The sequence below is a fragment of the Oryzias latipes genome, chromosome 6 (genome assembly GCF_002234675.1).
Source record: "Oryzias latipes chromosome 6, ASM223467v1".
Classification (NCBI taxonomy): Eukaryota; Metazoa; Chordata; class Actinopteri; order Beloniformes; family Adrianichthyidae; genus Oryzias; species Oryzias latipes.
Window position 1 is genome coordinate 9,062,845 of NC_019864.2, and position 25,215 is coordinate 9,088,059.

General features: G+C 42.0%; 1 protein-coding gene across 1 annotated transcript; it reads right to left on the minus strand.

The window, feature by feature from the left end:
- Positions 1 to 923: 923 nt before the first annotated feature.
- On the minus strand, positions 924 to 24,849 carry syt12 (synaptotagmin 12). Its single transcript, XM_004069462.4, has 8 exons — positions 24,332 to 24,849; positions 15,683 to 15,743; positions 11,659 to 11,852; positions 10,575 to 10,979; positions 6,614 to 6,829; positions 5,968 to 6,088; positions 3,554 to 3,687; positions 924 to 3,031 (listed from the first exon to the last, which is right to left on the minus strand). Exons 2-8 carry the CDS (start codon positions 15,726 to 15,728, stop codon positions 2,858 to 2,860), a joined length of 1,290 nt encoding a protein of 429 aa, XP_004069510.1. The 5' UTR covers positions 15,729 to 15,743; positions 24,332 to 24,849; the 3' UTR covers positions 924 to 2,857.
- Positions 24,850 to 25,215: the final 366 nt, after the last annotated feature.

Consider the following 25,215-nt stretch of genomic DNA (forward strand, 5'->3'; position numbering starts at 1 on the left):
CCCCTCTTTTCTGATTGGCTGACAGAAGTGATCTGACCTACTTTTCAGATGGAGTTCAAAGAGGGGCTGGAATTCATGTCATGTGTCCTGCTGTTTACAGTTACTTTATATAAAACTTTTATTATATATAAAAAAACAAAAAAAATCAGTATTCTGCAAAGGCTAATTTATATCTTGATAAAAAGTGGTGATTAGTAATGAGTTACATTTACTTAGTTCAATCTTGTTACTCAGAAAGATAATAGTTTTCCTTCATTGTATTTGTCACTGAAATAGTATTTTTTTCCCTTTCAAAATCAGTATTCTTACCTGACATCATCAGTCCCTTTTATTCACTTGATCCAAATTTTTATTTTACTTTCTTTGCAAACCATATTTTACACATTTATGGTTATTTGTTTGCCTTGTTCCATAAGTTTAAGACTGATATGAAAAAAGTTTTACTCAGTACTCAAGTTGTTTTGTCTAAAGCACATGAACTCTCTGATGATGTGCAGAACTCAAAAATGTGGTTTTACCAGATGCTGCCTTTCAGGTGTGACTGAACTTGTGACTGGGTTGAAAACGTGTTTGAACAGGTAAGGGGGTAACATGAGTGAGGGAAATTACTGATGTTGGAAGAAAAAAAGATCAGGTTGGATTTGCCAGAAAGAAGCTACAATGACAGGTTAGTTGGAAAACATGCAAGACACTAAGCCTTGAGGCTGGCACTTTGACACCTGTGTCTTAGTGGATAGGTAGTCCAAATTTCCTATAAGATCAATAATTTACTCCCAAAACTTGAGAAAAAATACTTAAAAATAAATAAATTGAGACACAACAAACTTTTGATGTTTTTGCATTTGGAAGTGCAAAAGTGTTGTAAAGAAAGCTTTTATTTTGAAGGTTTCTTTATCTTGGAAAAATAATGAGGTTTAAACAGGTTTCTCTTAATCTTTTATTTCATACTGTTGCCTTTGCCAAAATATAAACATGTGTCCAGTGTTATCATTGAACTGCTTTTATTTGAAACAGCATTCACGCGGTACACTGTATTCATGAGGCACATTCACATCAAATTCTAACTAACTTCATGCATGACTTTATGTAGGCTACAGTTGTTGTTGGAGACATTGATTGTAAATGAAAATATTGCTTTATTACTTGGCACGTTATGAAACTTTACATGACTGATAACCATGAGTTGGGTATTTTGCCTGATAGTTTACTATCACCGCGGGCCACGGTGGCGCAGTGGTTAGCGCTCTTGCCTCACAGCAAGAAGGCCCCCGGTTCAAGTCCCGGCTGGGGGACATGAAAAACACAACATCAATGGGGGACCTTTCTGTGTGGAGTTTGCATGTTCTCCCCGTGCATGCGTGGGTTCTCTCTGGGGTCTCTGGCTTCCTCCCACCATCCAAAAACATGCTTCATAGGTTAATTGGCAACTCAAAATTGACCGTAGGTGTGAGTGTGAGAGTGAATGGGTGTGTGAGTGAGGACATTCTACCCTGCAACAAACTGGCGACTTGTTCAGGGTGTCCCCCCTGCCTTTGCCCACAAGTGGCCGGGATAGGCTCCGGCAGCCCCGTGACCCCGAAAGGGATAAAGCGGCATAGAAAATGAATGAGTTTACTTTCATAAAGAACAGTTAAAACACTTTGTGAGCTACTACACTGACTTTTCTCTTTTTATCCCACCGCCACCTCCTAAAAATTTATATGAAAAGAATATTGAATACAGATTTACAGGAAGAAGATGCTTTTGCCAACAACGCTGTGGGGAAGGGAAGGGGGGGGTGCTTTGTGGCAACAGCCCCGTCCACAAGTCAGAGGTGAATTTCTAATGAATTACTGCTGCTCTGCAGAAACTATGTCCTAGAAAATGAAACAGCTTTTTGATTTTGGCTAAAAATGGCAAAAATCACAATTAAAAGACAACTGAGAACAATTTAAAAATGGATCAAAAGATGATCAAAGTGGGTCTTTAAGATCATAGATAATATTACCAGAATTGTTCCAGAAATAAGTGAATATTCAGTCATCACAAATTTGTTTTATGTATATTTTTGAGTGAAATTTGGTGTTTACAGTTAGTAATACACTGAAAAAGATGATTTTCAATCTGTACTTTGAAGAAAATAAGGAACATTGTTGAAAAACACTATTTACAGTGTTAAGGGCTGCAGCTAATTTTGGCTTAAAATAAAAAAATAAAAAAAAAATAAAAAAAACTGCTACAAATTACATTTTTACACCTGGATAAGAGTACCTGGATGTTTTTACGAAAAGCACAATAAATATTGAACAAACCAACAAATCATTACTGTTTGTCAGTGTCACCGTTAACAAATAACACAAGCAAATCTAAGAGGCTGAACTGAATTCTGGTACCGAATGAACAGAGGAGTGCTGTCCTGAAGGAGAATGAACCCCAGCCTTTCCACTGCTCACCCCATTTACATCCATGGAAGGCTAAAGCCGGAGTGGGCACCATGCAGAAATGGGGTCATTTGTTTTTGTTTGTTATGAATCGCCCAAATGTCCAGAACTGAAGTGATTCATTTAAATTTGTGAGGGGGAAAATGTTCATATATTGCTTCTTCCTGCCTTTTGAGTTTCAAACAGCTATAGGAGTGAGGTGAGGATGAAAGAGACACACCACTTTTGGACTCACCAATCACCTGCAAGCATCTCAAACACCAGCGTCACCTGAAACCTGTACCTGAAGCGAGATGAGGCTTTAAACATTCAGGTCTCAAGTGCTTATGGCACAGAATAGACGACCATCACATATCTAATTGGAACACGGCAACACATCTTCACATGGAGACGATCAACTGGAGACGGAGTCGTCCGAATGTGCAGCAAGTGGGCGGCTATATTCTGCGCAGAGGGTGCCACATTGACACGGGCTTTCTCAGGGTGGCCAGCATCTGGTTCCAGTGGGTGATCCCCATCCCGCTGGCTTCGGGGCCGATGATCACGTGACCGAGGTTCTCGCCTCGGCCGTCGTCCGTGGCCTCTGCCACCGTCACCCTCAGGGAGAGCTCCTGCAGACGGCACAACATGGTTGAGTGAACGTCACTCAGCTGCTTCTGAAAAACCAGTAAACGAGTGTGTGGCTTCTTCTGCAGACTTGGGTGTCACTTATAATTATCCATGGTGCTTTATTTTGAAGGAAAACCTAAAAAGCTTTGCTGAGCCATTAAATATGTTTGAAACATGAACACCAGGATCTCTGGCAGCTTAGAAGATGTAACCATTTCCATAAAGATCTCTACTGTAAACCTGCTCTGATTCAGGCTGTTGCTCCTTCAGAGTAAATGCAAATATTTGTTGCACCACGCTGTAAAACTGTAGAACACTTCCTCAATTTATTGCGCTTTTATCAAAACAGGAAGTGATATGAGAGCAGAGCAAACAGAAAACAGGAGCAATGTAAGTGTCAACATTAAACACAGAACGAGAGAGTCAGGAAAAACAGGTTTCCACTTGCTGGTATTCTGTTCTGTCACTCATCCTTTCCCTGCTTTGTTTCTATCTCTCCAGTTTATTCTGCAAGAGTTGGTCACCTGCAGGACGAGGGACGGAACGGAGAAGATCATGGCTTCGTTGAAGATGGGGTTTGTGTCGTCCCTTTTAGTCGACGTCTTCTTCTTGCTGATCTTCCTGCCGTCTTGTAGGAGATAAACTTTAACAAAAGGATCTGAGGAAGAAAAATGACAAACAAGGTCACAGTTGTCCTTCAGGGCCTTTTTGAAACGTTTTTTGAAACATCAAAATCTAGATTTTTGGTCTGTGTTTTTCAATTTAAACTCAAGTCCATGGATATCAACACAGAAACCCCTCTTTTTTGTCATCATTCTTCATTGCTGTATTGCCTCGCACTAGTATGCAAACTGCAGCTGCAAAATCATGGAAAAAATTATGTTTTTATTGTTAATAATTAAAATGAAGGCTAGATTTTCAGCATGTAAACCAACTATCTCAAACTGAAATCCAAAATAGTCTTTGAACAACAAATAAAATAGGAAATAGAGAGAAGGTTCCTGTTTTTTGAAATAAATAATGATGGATATTGAAGCTTATAGAGAAAACTGTACCCCCAGTGTGTTTTTAGAAAGTACTTCCTCGTTGTAGGAACAACAAAGTGTTGCATTTTGAAAAATATGCAACCTTTTCAATGTTTGCAACTCAAAAATTACAAACTTTTTGTGATCAACATAAATCATTTAATAATATTTTCTGCTGACAGTGACACTTTCAGCCAAAAGTCAATAGATTTAATGGGTTTGGAAATGTCCTTGTCAATCTTTAAGTCACCTGCGCCGCATTAATCCAATAGGAGGCTGTACTGTGGACATTTTTAAGTGAAAGCTTGTGACCAAACAGCTACACAAAGCCAAATGAACACAGCAGCGAGGTCAGCACAGAGATGGTGCACCAGTGCAGACCTTAACAACACTTTTTATTCCTTTTATTCCTTCGAGCCAAAAAAGAAAAAAAAACTGTCTTTGGCAGTTTCTGAGGAAAACAACATCCGTGTAAGACAATAGTTTAGATTTTGATAGACAGGTGGCCACCATTGACTGCATATTAGAACTGGAATGAATAGTCCCTCACCCGTTGCACCCCAAACAGGAAGTACCCGGTCATAGAAGCCAGAATCCCATAGATTTCCATCGTGAAATAAACAGCTATGACTCAGTCATTCTATTTGTCAGAATAACCATTCTTCCTCTTTTTAACATCTTCTTGCTAATTCTGATTGTTTCATATTTTTCTGTAGTTCAAGTTATTCAAATTGTAAACTGACCAATCAGATGCCTCAATAAAAGTATGTAGTCTCATGTCGAACATTTGAAGCGTTTGATTGACAGATTCTCCGGGGGCCCACTTTCAAGTGGTAGGGATGTGTACTTCTAACAAGCCCCCCCTGATTGGTGAGAGTGGTTGTCATGGAAACAATGAGTCCTCTGACTGCTTACTGATGTTGTTTGGTTCAAACATGGCGACGTTTGTATCACAACAAAATGGCAACAGAATTGACTCAACTCAGATCTTTCTAAAATGTTTTCTATAAGTTCTCCTTTATGATACCATGGTCCGGTTGAATACTCGATTCTGATTGGCTAATGGGTATGCATTAAAACCTGACCACCACACGGTGAAAAAAGAAGTTCGGTCAGCTAGCTTAAATATTTTGTATCACTGCGCCAGCTTCTTTAAAACAACCTTTTGCTTCATCATCTGGACAAAAACAAGCGGTAAGAGATGAACCATCTCTATGAACTGTTGCTTTATCCAACCCATCGTCCGCTATAGTCCGCTTTTTGTGAGAAAAGCGAATCAAATCGGAACAAAAACAAGAATTAAGGACTAAAACCTGGTTAATATGTATTGCTTTTGTAAGTGACCATGGTATAAGCGGGTTAATGGCCTTCGAAGTGTGCCTTTATTACTTTTAAACGCGCTTCGCGGAAGCAACCCTCCTCCGCGTTCAGGCTTCCACGGCGTGCGTTAAAAAGTAATAACCGCACACTTCGTCGGCCATTAACCCTTACTTAACTGATGACAATAATTTCCTGGTGAAAAGTCACATTCTTGTTTTTTCCAGCTCTGTTTGTGCAATTGTAGCACAGCAGTAAACATATCCAATATGGCGTCCAACTTTGCATATGGAATAAGCTGGAGACTCTAGCCTATATAACTCATTGACTAAACCCATGTAGAAGAAAATACAATGTTGCTGTCGAGACAAGTCAGTGTCTGATGTTTTCAGGAAACCAGCTCCTAACAGGTTAGAGAAGAATGAAAAATGGTACCACGTCTGAGAGTTTGGGCCGAGTTTAAACCCACCAAGAGAGCGTGGTGGGTTTAAAGTCTTCTTCAGAAGAAGAAGGGGGACGGAGTTAAGAGTCCCGTGTTTTAGAGGAAGACGTACACATAAACATATACAGCATAAAACCCCCTGAAAGCTCCTGACCTGCTGTGTTCTTCTCGTTGGTCCACACCAGGTTCTTGCACTTGGCGACAACCACAGTGAGGCGCTCCGCTGTTGGCAGATAGCTGAGAGACAGCAGGATCTCCCCGACTGCATCAACAGCCTGCAGCATCAGAAAGGAGATACATTTGACATAGGAAGTTAGGCTCTCATAGACTGAGACGTTTTTTATAACTATGGCAATGAGGACTCGACAGAAAAATCCCTTAAAGGTCAGCTGTTCAAGTTATTAAATGGAGCCAATAAAATGGAAACTTGATATAGTAAAAAACATAAAAATATAAAATAATAATGCAAACTTTTGGTTTCATAATTGTCAGAGTTACATTTACTGTGGGAAAAATAGATTTTCTAAACTTTACCCATTTATATCCATCATCATTACTTATTGAATTTCACTAAATTAGGACTTCTCTTATTTCAGTGGGTTTGGATAAAGGTCAAATGATAATTGGAAAAATATTAGGGAAGAAGAATGACATATAGTTGGCCTCTAAATATTTTTTGAACATCTGCATTTACTATTTTCCAGTAAAACAACAATTTTCCTGCAGAGAAACATTGAACAAAACAGTTCTTCCAAATGCCCACTAGAGGGAGACTGGTCCCTGTGTCTCCAGAAACGCACCTTGTTGACATCCTGAAGGTAGAGCCAGGCGTTGAAAGGTCTGATAGTGAGATCTAGGTCCAACAGCTTGAGCTCGGCCACGCCTGCGCTGATGTTTCTCTCGTCAGAGTCAATCCCAAATGCAGCAAAGCGCAGGCTGTACTCCTCCAGGGAGGACAGGTCCATGGGGACGGAGAAGCGCTCGTCAAAGATCACGGTGAATGCATTGGTCTGGACCTGAGGGGGAGCAGGACACGAGGAACTAAAATGCAGGCCTGCATGTTGGAGCATGTAGGAACTGACTGGATCTGATTAAAATGGAGAGACTTTTGAAATCAAGCTAATTAAAAGCACATTCAGAGGCTGGATGGCTCAGTTGGTGCCATGTTGGACTGACGCATTGGAAACCAGGGTTCGTTTCCCAGGGGGCGTGATGAGCTTCATCTAGTGTGGGTCCTCGGGCAAGACCCTTTATGCTACTGCCCAACTATGTAGCCACAAGGAACCCCAAGTCTGGGTCTCCCTGTGCCAGTCCCTGGCCCAGATAAAATACAGGGTTAGGGTCAAGAAGGGTTTCCAGCATAAACATCTCTGCCAAACCAGCTGTGTGAATCAGTGAAAGCAGATTCGCTGTGGCAGCCCCTGCAGGGAAATGTCGAAAGATGAACAACAACAAGAGGAAGATCAATGAACTGTCAGCAAAAGCGTCTTCACAAGAAGTCATCGTAGGAAACTGTGCAAAGTTGAAAATTAAAGTTATATAAAATCAAAAAGGACAAAAAACTCAAATGCCTCCTTCTTTTTTGTATTTAACATCAAATAGTGCTTTTTGAACATAACAGACTTAATTTAAACAGGGAAACTTTTACATTTCATTTAGTTTGAGCTAGTTTCCCACTTGAGAAGACCAGCAAGCAGCCTGAAGTTACAACAGCAGCTAGTTTGAAGTCAGGTTTGTCCAAACCATCACTGAACACAAAGGAAATCTAGTGCATTGATTCATATTGTGAATCTTTTGAACACATCCTGTATTTTTAAGATAAGCCACTTCAACACCTCTACAGACAATCACAGCATTTACTTCTATTAGTCCTCCAAATAGTCTGTCAAGGTTCACGTTGTTGTTGGATCTTATGAGTTTTCACTGGCAAGCAAACCGGAATCCTCACTGGTGCTGCTCTAACAGCCAAGATAAAGTTCAAAGTTTAAAACACAGAGAGGACATGCTTTGTTAAAGATGTTTCACACACAGAGAAAAACTGGTTGGATAAAAGATCTTCAGATCCTCCTGACATCAATAAGTAAGAATGAACTGGTTTAAGGTCACAAAAGAAGCTCAAACCTCTTTTATGATGAGGAATGCTTAAAAACAAACATAACATTCACACACTAACTTCAGAAATGTGTTCAAGTGAGCCTTGAATATGGAGGTTTTTCCCCATCGATAGTTTATATGGAAAAAACAGGTTGTGGGTGGGGTTGGGTGAAAGTGGGATGGAGGGAGTTCATCCATCAAAGCCCGCCATGATGGCTTTATAAAGTGACAGAGAGGTTTAAATCAATTCGATTTTCATGGTTGTGTGACAGAGTCCGTCCACCCTGAAGTTACCAGGCAACCAGCAGATGAGAGCAGATTTAATAATAGATCTGCCGACACTAGAAATAGAATTACGGGGGACAATTGAGTTTCTGTTTGGAGAATAACGACACTTTCTCTAGATTTATATCCTGCTTAAGGAGTTTAAAATGAACTTAAAATTAAAATGACGTGTCTGAAAATTGAATGTAGAAAAGTAGATAGGTGCAGCGTCATTTTAAAATAAACAAAAAAAATGTTTTGGTGAAAATTCTCATGAGGATAGAAGTGGCGCAGAATCTCTGTTTTCTGCAGTCACAACAAAGACTCCTCTACGTGAGAAGAGCGATGAAGAAGTGATGATGAGGGTTGATCACAGAGTGGACAAAGGCAGGAGGAAGTAACAGCCAAGAGAACGTGGACAGAAGGGGAAGGAAAAGGAGACGGTCCCATCGGACCGCCACAGAGGGGAGTGCTGATGTCAGTATTCCCATCACAGTTCCTTCAGAAATGCCAACCCTGCCGCTGCAGCGACCGCTTCTCTGTTGTCATCACACACTAAAACAGCAAGGGATGGCTTTGCACGCCGTCAGCCCCACAGAGAATGAGCAAAAGCAGAGAAACACAGAGTGCTGATGACTCACTGATGACCAGGATTCACTGCTTTCCTGGCAGAAGTGAGCAAAGAACAGAAGGCGAGTGGCAGGCGGCGAAGGTGGTAAAAACAAACTGCCGGTGGGTGTCTGACGTTATTTCTAGATTTGTTCTGTGTCCATTATATTGTAATCTAAAGTTTGAAAGAAACGTCTGTAACACTCAGAAAAACTGCAAAATGATTGATTAGAAAAAAACAAAGTGATTTAATGTTTCCACTCAGAACTGAGAGGAAGTCTTTCCATCAAGATGCTCTCCTCATCATTTCACTGGGCTGAGTGGTTCTGCGACAGGAAGAGGTGACTTCAGCCTCAGCCCCTCTGCTGCTCCCATGAGGCCACACTCCGCCAAATAAATTGCACTATTCTCTCTGACAGGGGAAGAATGACTCTGTTGCTCTAAGGCCCAGAGGGCAAAGAAAACAGATGAGAAAAAAGCTCAGATTTGATTCTGAGGCCAAATAATTAAAAAGAAAAAAAGAAGTTCTTCATTATTAGAGACTCAACAAAGACTCCCTTCAGGCCTCCAGAGGTTTAAAGCAACAGATTTTATGGTGATCATTCAGTTTTATCACCTCGGGAATTTACAACAAAATCCCAAACTCTACAGCACTGACCATTTACGTAAGTGATGCATAACTTTGATTAGGCAAACTTATATCAACATATTTCAAACCCAAGAAATTGAAATTTTATGTTTTCATATGTGGTTTACAGTAGTAAATATTATGTAAGATTTTTCTAATTTGTAGAATAAAACAAAGAGAATAATAATTGTAGAATTGTTTGTTACTAAGAAAACGCATACACGCTCCACACTCTCCCCTTCTGCCCCTGCCACCCTGGTCAGAGTACGTAACAAATTCAGTAAAAAATGGTTTTATCTTCATATCAACAATTTTTTAGATTTTCTTGGCAATGGAGATTTTTTGGTTAACCAGGCTCACATTCCAAATACTGTATGTTCATATCATATGCTATATAGCTGGGTTCCGCTTGAGCCGGAGATTCATGTATTACATTTTTACAATATTCTTGTAAAACAGGGGTATGCCACTTTTGGAGCTCGCAAAGCTAAAGAAGTTTAAAATCTATCTAACATTTTGTTCCAAGTAGCTTCCCAATGACGCTCAAGGAGTTAAGAGGTGATAGATCAAAATCCATGTTTGTTCTTGTAGAAGCTACTAAAGGGGATTTTTTTTTTATTCAAAATGGCGAACTCTTCCTGAAGTCAAAGGTCAACAAAACTTCGGTTGTGGTTGTTGACTTACGATGGCGATATGTGTGTCAAATATTATAAAGACTGCTTGAACAGAAGTTTTGTTTTCCCATCTTGTGCCAAAATGGGAAAATCACCTAATTTCACACTTTGTCACATAATGGCCGCCAAGTTGTATGTCCTTTGGCCATCCCATAATACTTTCACAACTTCCCATAGATTTCCCTGACGTGTCGTGGTTTTGTTAGTGGGTTGGGAAATTCATATTTTGAGCCCCAAGAGATTTTAGCTCCATTAATCTTTTTGACGGTTTCTCCTGTTGTGATGTCATCATTTTTCAGTGGGTGGGGTGTGTGTGTTTGTGGGGGGGGGCATTCACTACTGTGTCCAAAGTTTATTTTCACTGAGTGCATATGGCAGGGGCAAAACCTTCACTGAAAGGCCCAGTAGGAAAAAAGAATTGCAAAAACAATCTGGTCCTCATCAGGTGCAAAACAAACTTTCACGAAGTGGAAGACAAAAAGCTTTTCTTACTCTCGTCACTCCCACACTGAGCTCTTCTGGCCCCAGAGAGACTCTGATGAAGCAGCCCGGGAAGTCCCCTTCCTCTTTCTCCAGCAGGTCTTTGCCCTGGTGCAGGCTGATGTGCAGCAGGCCCGGCCCGTGTCCCGGCTGCCGTGACGGCTCGAACTCCAGCGTCACCTCCAGCTGGCCCACTGTGAAGTCATGCCCAAAGTTGTGGGCAATGGAGGAGATGGAGCTGAGGGAGTCTGTGGAGACGGATCGGTTGAGTTGAGCCAAGCCCGTGGCATCCAGCTCCCTGCTCATCAGCTCCAGGTGGCCCAGGTCTCTGAAGGCATCTGGGGCATCACCCAATGCCAGGCTGGGCTTACGGCTAGAGGTGGTGGAGGTACGGCGGTGGTTGCTGGCAGCCACTCGCTTGAGGAAAAAGCAGGAAAACAAAAACCAAACAGTTCAACACAGAGAAACCTCCTGTCCTTTCACTCTGCACGTCTTAAGCTACAGACACATAGAATTCTAGCCGGGCACAAACCGTAATTATTGATTTTTCCTCCATGATCAGTTTTCAAACGGTTACCATTTACGTGAATTAAAAGGAACGCCATCCATACGTCACTACCAAATCCCCAAATCAAGTCCCTGATTGGTCAAAGTTTGACCTGGTTTAACTTTCAACGTGCGTTCAATGGCTGTGCCCAAAACAGTCATAGAAACTTGTGTAGCTACGCTTCAACGCAAGAGATCTAAACGCGGAAGCCCGAAACCCAAGTTTACACAGACGTTTCATTGGAAGTGGTTGTTTTTGCTGAGGCCAGTGTGAACTTCAGACTGAACAGACTGCAAGGCAGGATCTGATCTGAGCAGAGGACAACTATAGATGAAACTCAAAGATTTAGCACGGTCAGAATCTCTGGAGAAGTAGGTGGTTAAAATGAGGCCACGCTACAACATGGATTCATACAGTTACCCATCAGAAACAATAACTTTTCTCTGTAATCTAATTAGTTTGCTTTAGCTCAGCATGACTGAGTTTAGAAAGAGTAAAAAACAAAGACGAATCATTGTTTCCTGAACTTTTTCCAGAGTGTGTCTCTACCTTCTGTCTGACTTCTGAGAAGGACGTTCCATACTTTTCCTGCAGATATCGATAGTCAAAGTTAGGGAACGGAGACGGCGCGGGGAAGGTCCCAGACTTCCACAACTTCCAGATGTTCAAGCCGGCTGCACCCAGCAGGACGAGGAAACCCACGAGGTAGATTCCCACCTCCCAGCCTGGAGGGTTTCGCACCACTAAAGCGAAAATGCACAAACAACAAATCCTCAGAGTAGCACTCTTCCACGACACCTATGAAAGCCTGTTTGTGTCTGCAATGAGGGATGGTGGATTCCAAGCTGTCAGTCCTTCAGCTTTACTTTCAGACATTGTTGTGTAACATGAGGAGATATTCAGGACACACAGAGTTGTAAAGAAAATCTGCATCTGACAAAAAAAAAAAGAAAAGACAAATCAGAGTTGCATAAAAAACATGCTGTGGTAAAAGGTTTTTTATGGGTTGCATAACATTATTGCAGGTCTTGTAGGTGTTTTTCACAGCCTGTATTTGTTTGCCAAGCCCTGAACATCAGTATATCACATGACGTGAGCTGTGTTCGAATTCGCTCACCACTCCCTATCCCCTAAAACAGTGGTCCCCAACCTTTTTAACGCAGTGGAGCGGTGTGACGTAATACAAAGTTTTGGTCTATAATTTTGTGGGTGGATGATTATTGTAGCTTCGCTACGATAGTAGAGGAATAATGACATGGCAAGACGAACCTTGAGCTTTTATTTTGACATGCATAACATTGTACATCGCACAGGAGTCATGATGCTCTCCCCTTCCCACACTCGGTGCAAAAAAGAAGTACTGTCCACTAAATGTAGCTTTCTTTTTTTCGAAATCGAAGGCTCCTCTTTTGTCTCCTGGCTGGGCCTTTTTACCCTTGGCAAAGAAACTTTCCAAAGACGTTTGTTTTTTACTCATTTTACTAGCTCCTGGGTTTTATTTTAAGTGGTAATCTATCACATGACCCAGAAAAGCGCCTTGACCTGCGTCAAGAGTGACATAGACGGATGGAACAGATAATCATGCAATTTTTTTTTATTCTTTCTGTGCGGCCCGGTACCAAATACCGGTCCGTGGCCCGAGGGTTGGGGACGGTTGCCCTAAAAGACTACAATGTGAGTCTGTCCAGTGCCCTGGATTTTAACAGCCTACTCTGATGAAAGTTGTGTTGTTTGGTGTTCTTAACTTATGTCATTTTTGTCATGATGAGGACAAAGATACATTTTACAAAGACTATTTATGAATCCACTGGGTTCTGATGATAAAAACTTGGATGATTTATAAAAACTAAATTACTTACATTTTTTTTTAATGACAAATTTTCCAAGGCACTGGATTTTGAAATTGTTGTTTTGGACTTTCCTACAAAACAGCGAATGCCCTGTAGTTTACTACGTAGTGAGAAGTCAGTGAATTTGGACACGACCGTGTTGCTGCATTTGACCACGCCGCCAAAATCTGCACTAAGCCTTGCCTCAGGTAGCAAATGTTGCAGTTCCTCAAATGACCACTGGAGGCTGGTCTCAGAAGGTATCAATTTCCCACTGACTCCCATGTTAAAATATTGCTTTTTACCCCCCCAAAAAAAACACAATTAAATAACCGTTTCTGCTCATGACATCATCCATCAAACAATTTTTAAAAATAGGCAATTTTTATTTCATTGGACCTCAAATCCGTGGATACTTTGGGGATGTGGTTTTGATTGGCAGGTGGGTGGACTCAACCAAATGTTTCCCGCCCACTCAGCCCATTTTAGGACTGTCGTTTAAGTGGGCATAGTGAGCTCCAGTCATTAGGGCGTACACACTTCAGGCTTCTTTGATCTTTATGCCTTTCAGAACCCTATGGAAGATTTTAGAGATTTTAAGTTTTAAGTGTACATGTCTACGGTTCGCCTTTGACATGCTTTTTTAATGTAACTACAATCACAGCTATGTTGCCAACCTTGAGGGCCCAATTTCTTAAATGATTTCCAACTAACTGCCTTCAAGCTGTTTTTTTTATAAACACACTTAAATCAGGTAATCAACAGCATACAGTGGTAAACAAAATTGTTGGTACCCCTCAGTTAAAGAAAGAAGGTCCACAATGCTCACTGAAATGACGTGAAACATTCAAAAGTAACAATAAATTAAAATTTATTGAAACTTAATTAAAATCAGCCATTACTTTTGAGTTGTTAATTGACAGAAATATTTAAAAAAAACAAACTAATGAAATAGGGCTGGACAAAAATGATGGTACCTCCATAAAAGACTGAGAACTAATTGCCCAGGGGGTCATGATGAACTCAGGTATGTCCTTTCATTGACATCACAGCTGTTTTCAAACCCATAATCAAGTCAGTCTGTCAATTTAAAAGGTTGACAAATAGTCATGTTGCTGTTTGGTGAAAAGGTGTGTCCCACACTGAACATGGACAGCAGAAAGCCAAGGAGAGAACTGTCCCAGGACATTAGGAACAAAATTATAGACAAACATAAAGGTAAAGGCTATAAAACCATCTCTAAGCAGCTTGAAGTTCCTGTGATGACAGTGGCACATATTATTCAGAAGTTTCAGACCCACGGGACAGTAGCCGACCTCCCTGGACGTGGCCGGAAGAGGAAAATTGATGACAAATTGAGGAGACGGATAGTTGGAACTGTATCCAAAGAGCCCAGAACAACCTCCAAAGACATTAAAGGTGAACTTCTAGATAAAGGTACATCAGTGTCTGATCGCACCAGTCGTCGTTGTTTGAGCCAGAGTGGACTTCATGGGAGACGACCAAGGAGGACATCACTGTTGAGACTGGAATTTGCAAAAATGCATGTTGACAAGCCACAAAGCTTCTGGGAAAATGTCCTTTGGACAGATGAGAAAAAACTGGAGCTTTTTGGTAAGGCACATCAGCTCTATGTTCGTAGACTCAAACATGAAGCACACAACAAAAAGAACACTGTCCCTACTGTGAAACATGGAGGAGGCTCAGTTCTGTTTTGGGGCTGCTTTGTTGCATCTGCCACAGGGTGTCTTGAAGTTGTGCAAGGTAAAATGAAATCTCCAGATTATCAAAGCATTCTGGATAGAAATGTGCTGCCTAGTGTCAGAAAGCTTGGTTTTAGTCGCAGGTCATGGGTCTTCCAACAGGACAACGATCCAAAACACACAGCTAAAAAACCCCAAGAATGGCTAAGAGAAAAGCCTTGGACAATTCTGAAGTGGCCTTCTATGAGCCCAGATCTGAATCCCATTGAACATCTGTGGAAGGAGCTGAAACATGCCATTTGGAGAAGACACCCGTCAAACCTGAGACAACTGGAGCAGTTTGCTCATGAGGAGTGGGCCAAAATACCTGTGGACAGGTGCAGAAGGCTCATTGACAAATACAGAAACCGTTTAATTGCAGCGATTGCCTCAAAAGGTTTTGCAACAAAATATTAAGTTATGGGTACCATCATTTTAGTCCAGCCCTATTTCATGAGTTTGTTTTTTTAAATATTTCTGTCAATTAACAACTCAAAAGTAATGGCTGATTGTGATAATTTAAGTTTCAATAAATTTTGATTTATTGTTACTTTTGAACGTTTCAAGTCTTTTCAGTGAGCATTGTGGACTTTATTTCTTTAACTGAGGGGTACCAACAATTTTGTCCACCATTGTATATGGCACGATTCTTTAAAAACCAGCAGGATGCTGGCCCTCAAGGCCTGGAGTCTGACATCTCTGCAGAGGTCACAGGTCAAATTCATGATTAAATATTTTCAATCTGTAAAGTAAGGATCAGTTTTCAAAGTTGTTGTTCGAAGAATTTGTCAAATACTTCATGTGTGCCCCATTATTTAGCTGGATAAAAAGATAAAAAAATAATTATTCCCAATTAAATGGTCTTTTGCACAGATTCTTGGAATTTGGGCCGCAACTTGACAGGAAGTAGAAAAAGAAAACATGAACACCAACACATGCAGTCAGTAGAGAGACCAGCAGCTAGTGGAACATGCAGTCTCAAACGTGCAATCGTCTACTCACCACTCAGTTGGTAGCTCGATATATCCCCACTTTGAGCTGAGGACATGGTGCTGGAGCCGGCCTGCAGAGACACATGAAAACCACAAACAAGTTTTGCAAGTTTGACGTGAACCACCTCTTCAGAAGCAGCAAACGTCGCCGCTCTAACTCTCACACTCTCTTCTCTCTGCAGCATATTTTAAAGCAGGGGCTGTGCGAGCCAGTTCAAGCCCACAGGACAAAATGTAACCTGTAATGACTCCTGACGTCTCCTGCTGCTCCAGGAAACAGCAGTAGGCAGGCTGACGGCACGGTCAGGGGGATCCATCGACCCGCTGATAACAGCCCTGCAGGATTAAACCTCTTTAGCTGACAGGGCTTCAGTTTCAAAATGACACAATTAACATTTATCCGCCTTGCTAACGGGCTCTATTACATGACGAACCTCTGCAAAAGAAGGGTCTCTTTATCTGGGTTTACAGTATTGATGCCATCAATGGCATCATTTGAACTGATCTCCGGAAAGAACCACTGATTAGACCCCAAGACATCAGTAACACAAAGATTCAAGTGATCGCTTCATGCTGTGAGATTAGGTCGTCTGTGCAGCAGAAGATACAGTGGTGGAGCTAGAGCATCTCATATGGGGAGGTCAAAATGACCCCACCCTTACATTGACGTGTTCTCCCTACCATGACAAAGGTGGATAAAGGTGGAAAGATTTCATGTAATCCATGGACACCAGTGAAGATCACAAATCATTGAAGAAAAAAGGTTCAGAGCACTGTCTAGTGGGTCTAGATGACCCAACTCCCAATGTTGAAGTGCCTAGGATAGCACAAGGGATAATGAGATCTTTGTCAAAACTTTTACTTATTTTGACCCAAAATTTGAAGGACTAGTTGGGTCAAAGCTTTTTACTGGTAGGGGGGCAGATGCCCCCCCCCCCCCCCCCCATAGCTCCTCCCCTGAGAAGTTGCAACTTCTGACAGATTTTAGAAGGTGTTTATGGATTTAGCTTCATATAAACATTTCAGAGAAAAGGTTTTTTTAATCAAATTCCAGCGCCAAACACCCACAATGCAACACAAGCACAAGACTGAAGACACAAAGCAATAACGAAGCATCAATTACTGATCATTATCAGTCCACACAGAGCTTAGCATGACTCCATATATCAGCAACTGTGCTTGCCTTTGTTGTGAAGAATGATGACAATTAAAAAAAAGGCGATTTTGATGCTTAACAAAAAAAAGAAACAGAAATTGAGCAGTTATAATAATGTGTGTATTTATTTTAAAAAAGAAGGCCTTTAATCTGAGAAATTTTGTAGATTATGGTCTGTATGAGACAATGAAAGGTGAATACATCTACGTATTTTGTCTTTTTCTCCATCTTGCAAAACTGCGAGAAAAGAAAAACATCAGAGTTGCTGGTGGGTGACTCATTCCTCCCCCTTACCTCCTGCTCCCCCTCCTCTTGGTGGAATCTCCCCATACCTCAGCAGCTTGTTGGAAATGGGAGCATTACACTAATGATATAAGAAAGGAAAAAAAGGGGGGGGGGGCGGGGAGAGCTGTGTGTTTCACAGCTCGACTGAACGCTTTGCAGAACAAAACCATGCAGGCCAATTAACGTCGCTGACGCAGTGCAGGGCCCACTCATGTGGCATCAAACAAACGTGGAGGATCTCTGACAGAGAGGGAAGCCCCCCCCTATGCCCCCCCCCCCCCGCATGCCATTAGGCATCACTTCAGCTGAAGGTAACAGAAGTTTGCAGAGGAGTTCTGAAGGTAGATAGAAGAAGGATCCAATTAGAGAAAGCACGCCGCCGCTGTTTCTGACTGATTTGGTTGGAGTCAAATTGGAGAGCTGCTTGATGGTGTAATGGTTTTTGCTCTCGCCTTGCTGCGAGAAAGCCCTGGTTCAAATCCCTGCATAGGTCCTTCCTGTGTGGAGTTTGCATGTTCTTCCTGTGCATGTGTTGGTTTTCTCCGGGAACTCCGCATTCCTCCTACAGTCCAAAAACATGCCGCCTCATAGGTTACTGTTTTTCTGCACTATAGGGCGCATTGGATTATAAGGGGCACAGTCAATGAACGGTCTATCTTCAAACTCATGTCATATAGAAGGTGTACCGAACTGTAAAGCTACATACCTGATGCCTGTTCAAGAACACGCTGAAAGCGGATTCTTGAATGTGCTGTTAGCATGTAGTGTTCACTCTGAACTGTTGCTACCCGCTACTAGCACATGTACAGACAGTTGGAAGAGGTTTGATTTGAAATGTCAAAGTGGTGCAAATCTAGCTCCAGGCTTTTTCTCTCACAGCTCTATTCTGGAAGCAGAAGTTTGAGCATCTGCATTTGTTGTCTTCCCTCGAAACCCAAATTCCTCATCCCTGCCAGACCTGCATCCGCCTTCTTTAAATGTTTGCCACTGCCGAGCATCTTCACCTCAAATCTGGAAAGAACATGTCCCTTGAGTGTTTGCACAGCTCAGATCCCTCATGTGATGTTAAACTATTCCGTGCTTTCTCACTAAGCTGACAGTTTGGTAAATCTGTGATGTACTTTTCTAAAACAGTATCAGCGATTAATACACCACTAGAAGACAAATGTTGTTTTATTTCATCATCTTTGGTTACATTTTTCTTTTATACAATGGTTTTGACTAATAAAAGCATTTGATCCTTTTCTTTTCCGGCTTTGTTTGTATTCTAGTGGCAGAACCGATCTTCATTCGACTAAGAGTTGTATATTTGAACTCACGTCGCCATGGAAAGCAGCTCCCCAAATGCATCTTGGATGCTGTGACGAGCTTGCGTGCACAAGCCCGTGTGCACGAGCCAACGTGCATGAACCTGTGTGAGATAACCTGTGTGCACGGGCCTGCATGCACGGGCCTGCGTGCACGGGCCTGCGTGCACGAGCCTGCCTGCATGAACCTGTGTGCATGGCACACACTTCTGCCTCTATGCAGAGAAGCTTTTGATGTTTTACTTTATGAGACATAAAATCCTTTCTTCACTTGAATTTTGTTAGGAACTGAATTCATCATTTCTGTTTTTGTTTTTTCAAAAAAAAACATTGAAAACTATTGGCATCAATTCACCCACAGACAATGAGGAGAAAGGAAAGTCTTCTTCTCTGCTGTGATGCTTTATTCTGAGCCAAAGTGACTGAAACTGCTTGGTGCGGCGTCTACATTATTGCTGACTTTAGACCAGTCCAGCATGGCTTTAAGGCCATCATGCCTGATTTTATTTCCAATTCTATTAAATAATTCTCTTCATTTTGTTCTCTGTTAAAGGTGGTGCTAAATTAAGTTGGAGTCCTAGATTAGGATGGTACATTGTCAATTACACAGAAGGAATTAAGCTAACAGTCAATCTCAGCTCTAACCCTGACATGTGACCAATGGTAACATGGGATGTAAAAAAAAACAGCTCAAATGAGTGTTGCAGGCAGCAGAGAAGTGTTTCCTTCACAGGAAACATTGACTGTCTCTCAGAGATGGGCTGCTGTGAAGAGCTTAGAGTGGAACTCTTCAACCAGACGACAGGAAAGCAAGAAACATTTGCACATGAAATCCAAACTGTCTCAGATGGAAGGGATTCCTTCCAGGTTGGATGAGATTTGCTCTTTAGTTCAACCTCCCTGCAGAGCTTCCTAGATCCATGGTCTCAGCCTCTAAATCTTGACCCACAGCTCATGGCTAGAGGTGGAGGTGAGAGCACAGAATGGCTGATTTCTGTCTTAACCACATCAGACCGATACAGAGTGTACTCTACTGCATGTGCTGCATCCGTCCATCATTCAATCGCACATTATGTCCTTCCACCTGGGGGAGGGACTTGTTATAAAAGGCAAACTAGCATTTAAACTCATAACAACACTAGTGACAGCTGGAGGTCACAACATTCAATGACCTGGAGACCCTGTTGTGCTGTGGACATCTGATTACAATGTCGCAGGTTTGATTTGCGCTCTGCCTGCTGTAGTATCCAACGTTTTTTATTTGAATCCCCACATTGCACTTTCCGTTTCGGTTTCCATGATTAATTTTCAAACAGTTGGCACCTCTGTGCATTAAAACGGACACCATCACTTCAAAATCCGTGTCCCTGATTGGTTGAAGTTTGGTGTGGTTTAGCTTTACATGCACGTTCAATGGCAGTGTGTTTTGTACTTAGAGCCTGAACACAGCTGCTGAAACCTGCGTAGCGAAGCGTGAATGCCTATGCGCGCGCGCTCACATGGACTTTTCATTGGAAGTGGTCGTTTGAACGTGTGTTGCCGAGGGCGGTGGTAACGTATTTTAACTGACATTTCTTCAAAGGACGTTGATGATGACGTGATCGTGTCTCAGAATCCATTGATTACCAGCTAACAAGTTAGCGAGCAGAGACGAGGCGACGGCCTTTTCTAGGACAGCAGTGTCCTCGGTTGCGTGACTTTGTGCGGTCAGTTTGTGCTGTTGCATCTTCAGGACCGTCAGAGACGATGTGGCTTTTCGAAAAGCTTTTAGGGCTTTGACTGAGCGATGGAGGGGTTTGGCTGCAGTGTGCCCAAACCCCCAACGCTGACATTTAAACACCGACGCTGGCGGCTGCCGTTCAAACTTAAACATAGGCAAGAGAAGCAAAAGCAAAAAAGACAGAGCAGCTGGCTCCAAAACAAACCGATCTGAAAGGAGGGAAGGACGGAGAGGCTCCCTGATGTGCTGGCTGTACACAGACTGCTTATATCAGGGAGACACTTAATTTCATTATGAGGCATTGAGCTAGATTAAACGCAGAAGTGATTGATCAGGCTTTCGGGGAAGCAAATGGGAAAGCGCTTGAGGAGAGCAGCTACATGGCCTGTTCTTCTACTCTTCTACTTTTAAGCACACACATGAATGTTTTTTAGTCAAATGCAGTCAAGCAGGGTGTATTTTCTTAATGATTGACCTTGTTTTAGCACCATCCTTCCCTTCGTTTCTTTTACGCCGCAGATTTCCATCCAGGTCTGTAGCTTCTCCTGGCAGAGCAGGTCTGTGTGGATTTGTTGTGCTCGTCTGAGCTGCATTTAGGTCACAGAGAAAGTTTCCTGCGTGCTTTGCAGCAACTAGAACTGCTATTCCCTCCTGGGAATTTCTGTGTTCTTTTCTGTTGGAAGTACTAACTCATTTTCTCTGTCGATAAATGATGGACATAAATGACAAAAACATTTCTTTCATTATCACACCCTATTGGTGCTGGTTGGCATCCGACTAAAAGAGCTGAAAGCACCAATAATTAAATAAAAAAGCAGCAATTTCACTCTCAAAAGATATTGATCTATGTTTAAACACATATTCTTTAAAATTGAAAAAAGAAAATATGTTAGAAAATGATGTAAAATCTCTATTTTTATTATGAAAATCCAATCTCAGAAGACTTGGAATATAATAGCTTATTCATCATGTAATTGTAGTGATATAATTAAAAGAAATGTTTTTCCCACCACATTCAATGCTTCTGTATCGATTAATAGAGGAAGTACGGGTGAAGATCTGCTGATCATCAGCTGTTCAGACTTATCTTAGCTGTAGAACAGCCTGGATGTACCAAATGATGCAGATCCTTCATTGACCACCAGAGGCTGGTTTCAGAAGAAAGCAGGAGGTCCAGCAAATGGATAGAAAACACTTTTACTGTGTTTTGAATGATATTATCATTTTTCATACAAATAACAATTCCAATTGTATCAGAGGCTGACTTTGCGTTTTTAAAAAGGGTGTGGTTTGTACATTCACAGGTGGGTGGGGCTTTACTCTGTCCCACAGTTTCTACCTGCTCATATTTACACAGAATGGGTTACAAAGTATATAAAACGTATCTGCTTTACTCTTTAGTTTTAGATAATTTAAGGGTGAAAACAGTAAATCTGTTCTTAACTTTAAGATCCTCAAAGCAGAAACTTTAACATCTCTAATAGAAAGACAACAAAAACAGGTTTGATCCTGCAAAGAACTGACAGAAAATTCACATCTTTTGGAATTAAGACATATTTTAAATCCTTTGATGGAATCCGCCCCAAAAAATTGCTATTTCATTTTTTTAAATGAGTTTTATTGATACTTTGGGTAATCTGTAATGCTTTTGTTTACACCAATGTTAGTTTAAGATGCTAAAATATTGACATGAGTGGAGAAAATCACTTTATTTACTGTCTCAAATTTGATCCACACATTTTAACATGGTTTAAATGGTTTAAATGTGTTCTAAAAAAGATCATTATCGTCAATTTTTTGCTTCCTTTTAATACAGCAGACAGTGATTTCAAAAATTGAACAACATTAGATGAACTATTTTCAGCATACATGCAAAACTGCAAAGCCTTACTGAGAGGAAAGAGTAAAACACAAACCAGAGGATCCTCTCCGTTCATCGGCTTCACAAACACAAGTCCTTTCAAACTTTCAAAGCCCGATAAAAACTCTTCTTCGGCTTTAAATCTTGAAGCTTCAGCCTGGCGTCTTGGCACTGAAGCACAGGAGATAAATCAAGGCTTATGTGTCGCTCCCCTACAACACAAACTAATCAAGCCTACCACTTATGAGATTAACAGCCTCACAATTAAGCTAATACGGGGCAGGAAAAGCATTCAGCGCTGCAGAAATGTCTGTTAGAGCCACCTTAATGCTGCACAGAAAGCCTGGGTTCCTATAGATGAGGTGAAAGAGGTGAAAGGCTCCATCTTACAGAAGAAATTCTCCTTTTTCTTTGACTTTTTGTCCGAAACACTTTCCGTTTGAATGTGATGAATGGAACAGTGACAGAATAATCTGACCTCCGCGCCCCGTGTCTGATAAACTCTCAGGGCTTTAATCTCATAAATATGATTCAGCTCCTTCTCCTTATGGGCTTCCCTCTCCAGCTTCGTCAGGTTCCTCTGAGGAGGTCGTAGGGGCGGGTGGGGGGGGGTTTGGCTCGGCCCACGAGCATTCATCATAAAACGAGGCGGTCCATTCCACGCTCTGCTCTGGAAGTATTAGCCGCATTAAAGCGAGGGCACAAACCACTGCAGGACGCCAGAGGAGGCCGCTCAGACGGGGGCGGCGGTCCTCTAAGTGCTCTCAGCTTTCTTAATGCAATAAAGCTATTTATCCATAAAGTTCACGGAGGAGTCTGGAGAAAGACGTGTGTATGTGTGTGTGTGTGTGTGAAGTGTTAAACTGATTTCTTAGATGATTGCAAGTGCTGCTGTTGAAATTGAGTTTTGAGGGGGGGTCGTATTTCAGCTGGTTTCCCCCGGCAACCGGTGTGGGACTTCAGAATGTCAGGAGAAGAACTTTTTTAACTACAGATAAACGGCTCACACATGCAGAAGACACAAATCTCATTAAAATAATCGGAAAAAAAATGTCTCTGGGAAAAGAAATCATGAAAAAATATTAAAAGTTTCTCAAATCAACACAGAAAACAGCAACCAGCCTCTGAAGAGTGAACAAGAAGGAGCTTCCCACCATTACCCCATGCTGCAAAGATCATGACAGAACAAGAAACGCACAACCTTCTCCACAAACTTCCTTCATTTTGACATCTGAGCCTGGATTTTTAAAAACAGGCACATTTCTCCAAACTTGAGATGCTTTGCCCGAAGACGCTCAGATGACAGAACATTTCTTTTGAATGACTCATAGAATATTAAAAATAAAATGTGTTTAAGGCTAAAGGTTTGGACTTTTCATTCAATTGTTAGAGAACCTCATTGGGCTCAGAAAAATACACAACTTGGAAAAACTGGAGCAAAAACAAAGAGGAGGAAATTTATGAATTTCAAAAATGTTTGTTTTTGTGATAAAAGCACAAATCCACAGTCCTTTGTTATGCCATTTACTTTGTTTCGGCATGCATTTTATTTCTAAAATTAGTTCTACTGAATTGTGTTTTTTACTTTTGTTTTTATTTTTGTCAACATTTTGCCATACAATGAGATGTAGATCGATCCAATGTTTAGGCTACCAGTTCCTCTAAAGATTTCTAACAATATTCCAACTATAGATCATTGTTAATTTCACAGCTTGACAAAAGCAGTGATAAACTTACTGTTTGTTTACCGTTTGCCCTCAAAGCTACAGTAATTAATTGGATAAACTTAATTCGAGGTTTTTAGATAAGGACAATAAAGACTTAAATCTTTTAATGCTGGCACATTGAATATAAACCTTCTGCTCTTTTAATCAGGAAAAGTCTGTTTTTTAGTTTAAAACAAGGTAAACAAAGGGGGTTTTTAACGTTTTTATTCCCGTATTTTCCTTATGCATTACTTTAAATGGGACACGTTCCAGCTGTTTTTGTACTCGAGTAGTTTTTCCCACTAGTTACTTTCTGACCTCTCCTTAACTGATTACATTCTAAGGTAACTCTGCCTCCTCTGTCTGTTTCTGGCCTTTGGTCCAGATGGGGAGTCTCTGCAACATCACTTCAGCTGAACTTGCCTCAGCCTCCTGCAGCTGCTCCACCATCCCAGCAGGAGTTCACTGGGGCTGCTGGTGCGGGAGCTGCAGGAGATTCAGCTTTCAGCTCCAAAAAAAGAGGAAAATGTGGCGCCAGCGAAGCGAGAAGCTTTACGCGCCTCTTTCCATCCCCTCAGTGGGATCAGAACCGACGCGGAATCGGAATGAGCGCACATTCCTTACCGGACTTTCTTTTGCTGCAGTGGGGATGAATGAGGAAGAGGAGGAGAGCAGACCTGCTCCACCGCTCTCCCGTCTTAGGCGCCTCTCTCCATCCACTGGCTCGGGCGGTGCTTGGCTGGCCTGAAGAGGAGGAAGATGAGGGAAGACGGTGGCCACTGGAGCTGCTTCAGCGCATCTGGAGGTGGAATGGTCGGTGGTCAGACGGGAGGCGCGCGGGATGAGGGTCTATCCTCCGCTCAGAGGCGCGCGTCCGTCCGTCCGTCTGGAGAGCCGCATCTCTGTTGCAGAAAGCAAGTCCCACCCCCGCAGCGAGCTGCGCCCGCGGGTCGCTCAATAACAAACCACCGAGGCTTCACCCGCAGCAGGGGAGGAGGAGGAGGAGGAGGAAGAAGAGGGGCGGCTCCACACGCACCGGCGTCACGCAACGAGATCCCAGCGGGGGGGAAAGCCAGGGTGGGAGGTGTGCGCGCGTGTTCCAGGGGCATCCTCAAACTTTCACTGCATCCATCCTGACGCCCCGCCCCCATCCTCTCCTCCTCTTCATCATTCCCATCTCAGAGGGATGAAGCAGTGTAAAGAAACGCCTCATGGCAGAATCACAGCTCTGCTCCACAGCGCACGAAACAGTTTCCACACCAAAGCAAAACAATCCACTCAAACGTTTTCCTTCAACACTCTTCTTCCTTTTTCACATCTCTGTCCGCGTGCTGCTACCTTTCAGAGATTTATTCTGAAAGATTATTGATCAGAGGTAATAAAACCGGTGGAGGATCACTTTGTGATTAAGCACCATGAGAGCTGGTCCTGTTAGGTTCACAGACCAGAGGGGACTGCAGGAAAACAGAGGATTTTATTTTTCATTTCTGCTGTTATTTTTTACTTAT

Coding starts and splice junctions, on each gene's coding strand:
- syt12 (XM_004069462.4), bottom strand. CDS start 15,728: ATGTCCTCAGCTCAAAGTGGGGATATATCGAGCTACCAACTGAGTG. Junction 11,853..15,682: donor ATCGAGCTACCAACTGAGTG/GTGAGTAGACGA, acceptor TTTTCGCTTTAG/TGGTGCGAAACCCTCCAGGC. Junction 3,032..3,553: donor TTCCGTCCCTCGTCCTGCAG/GTGACCAACTCT, acceptor TGCCGTCTGCAG/GAGCTCTCCCTGAGGGTGAC.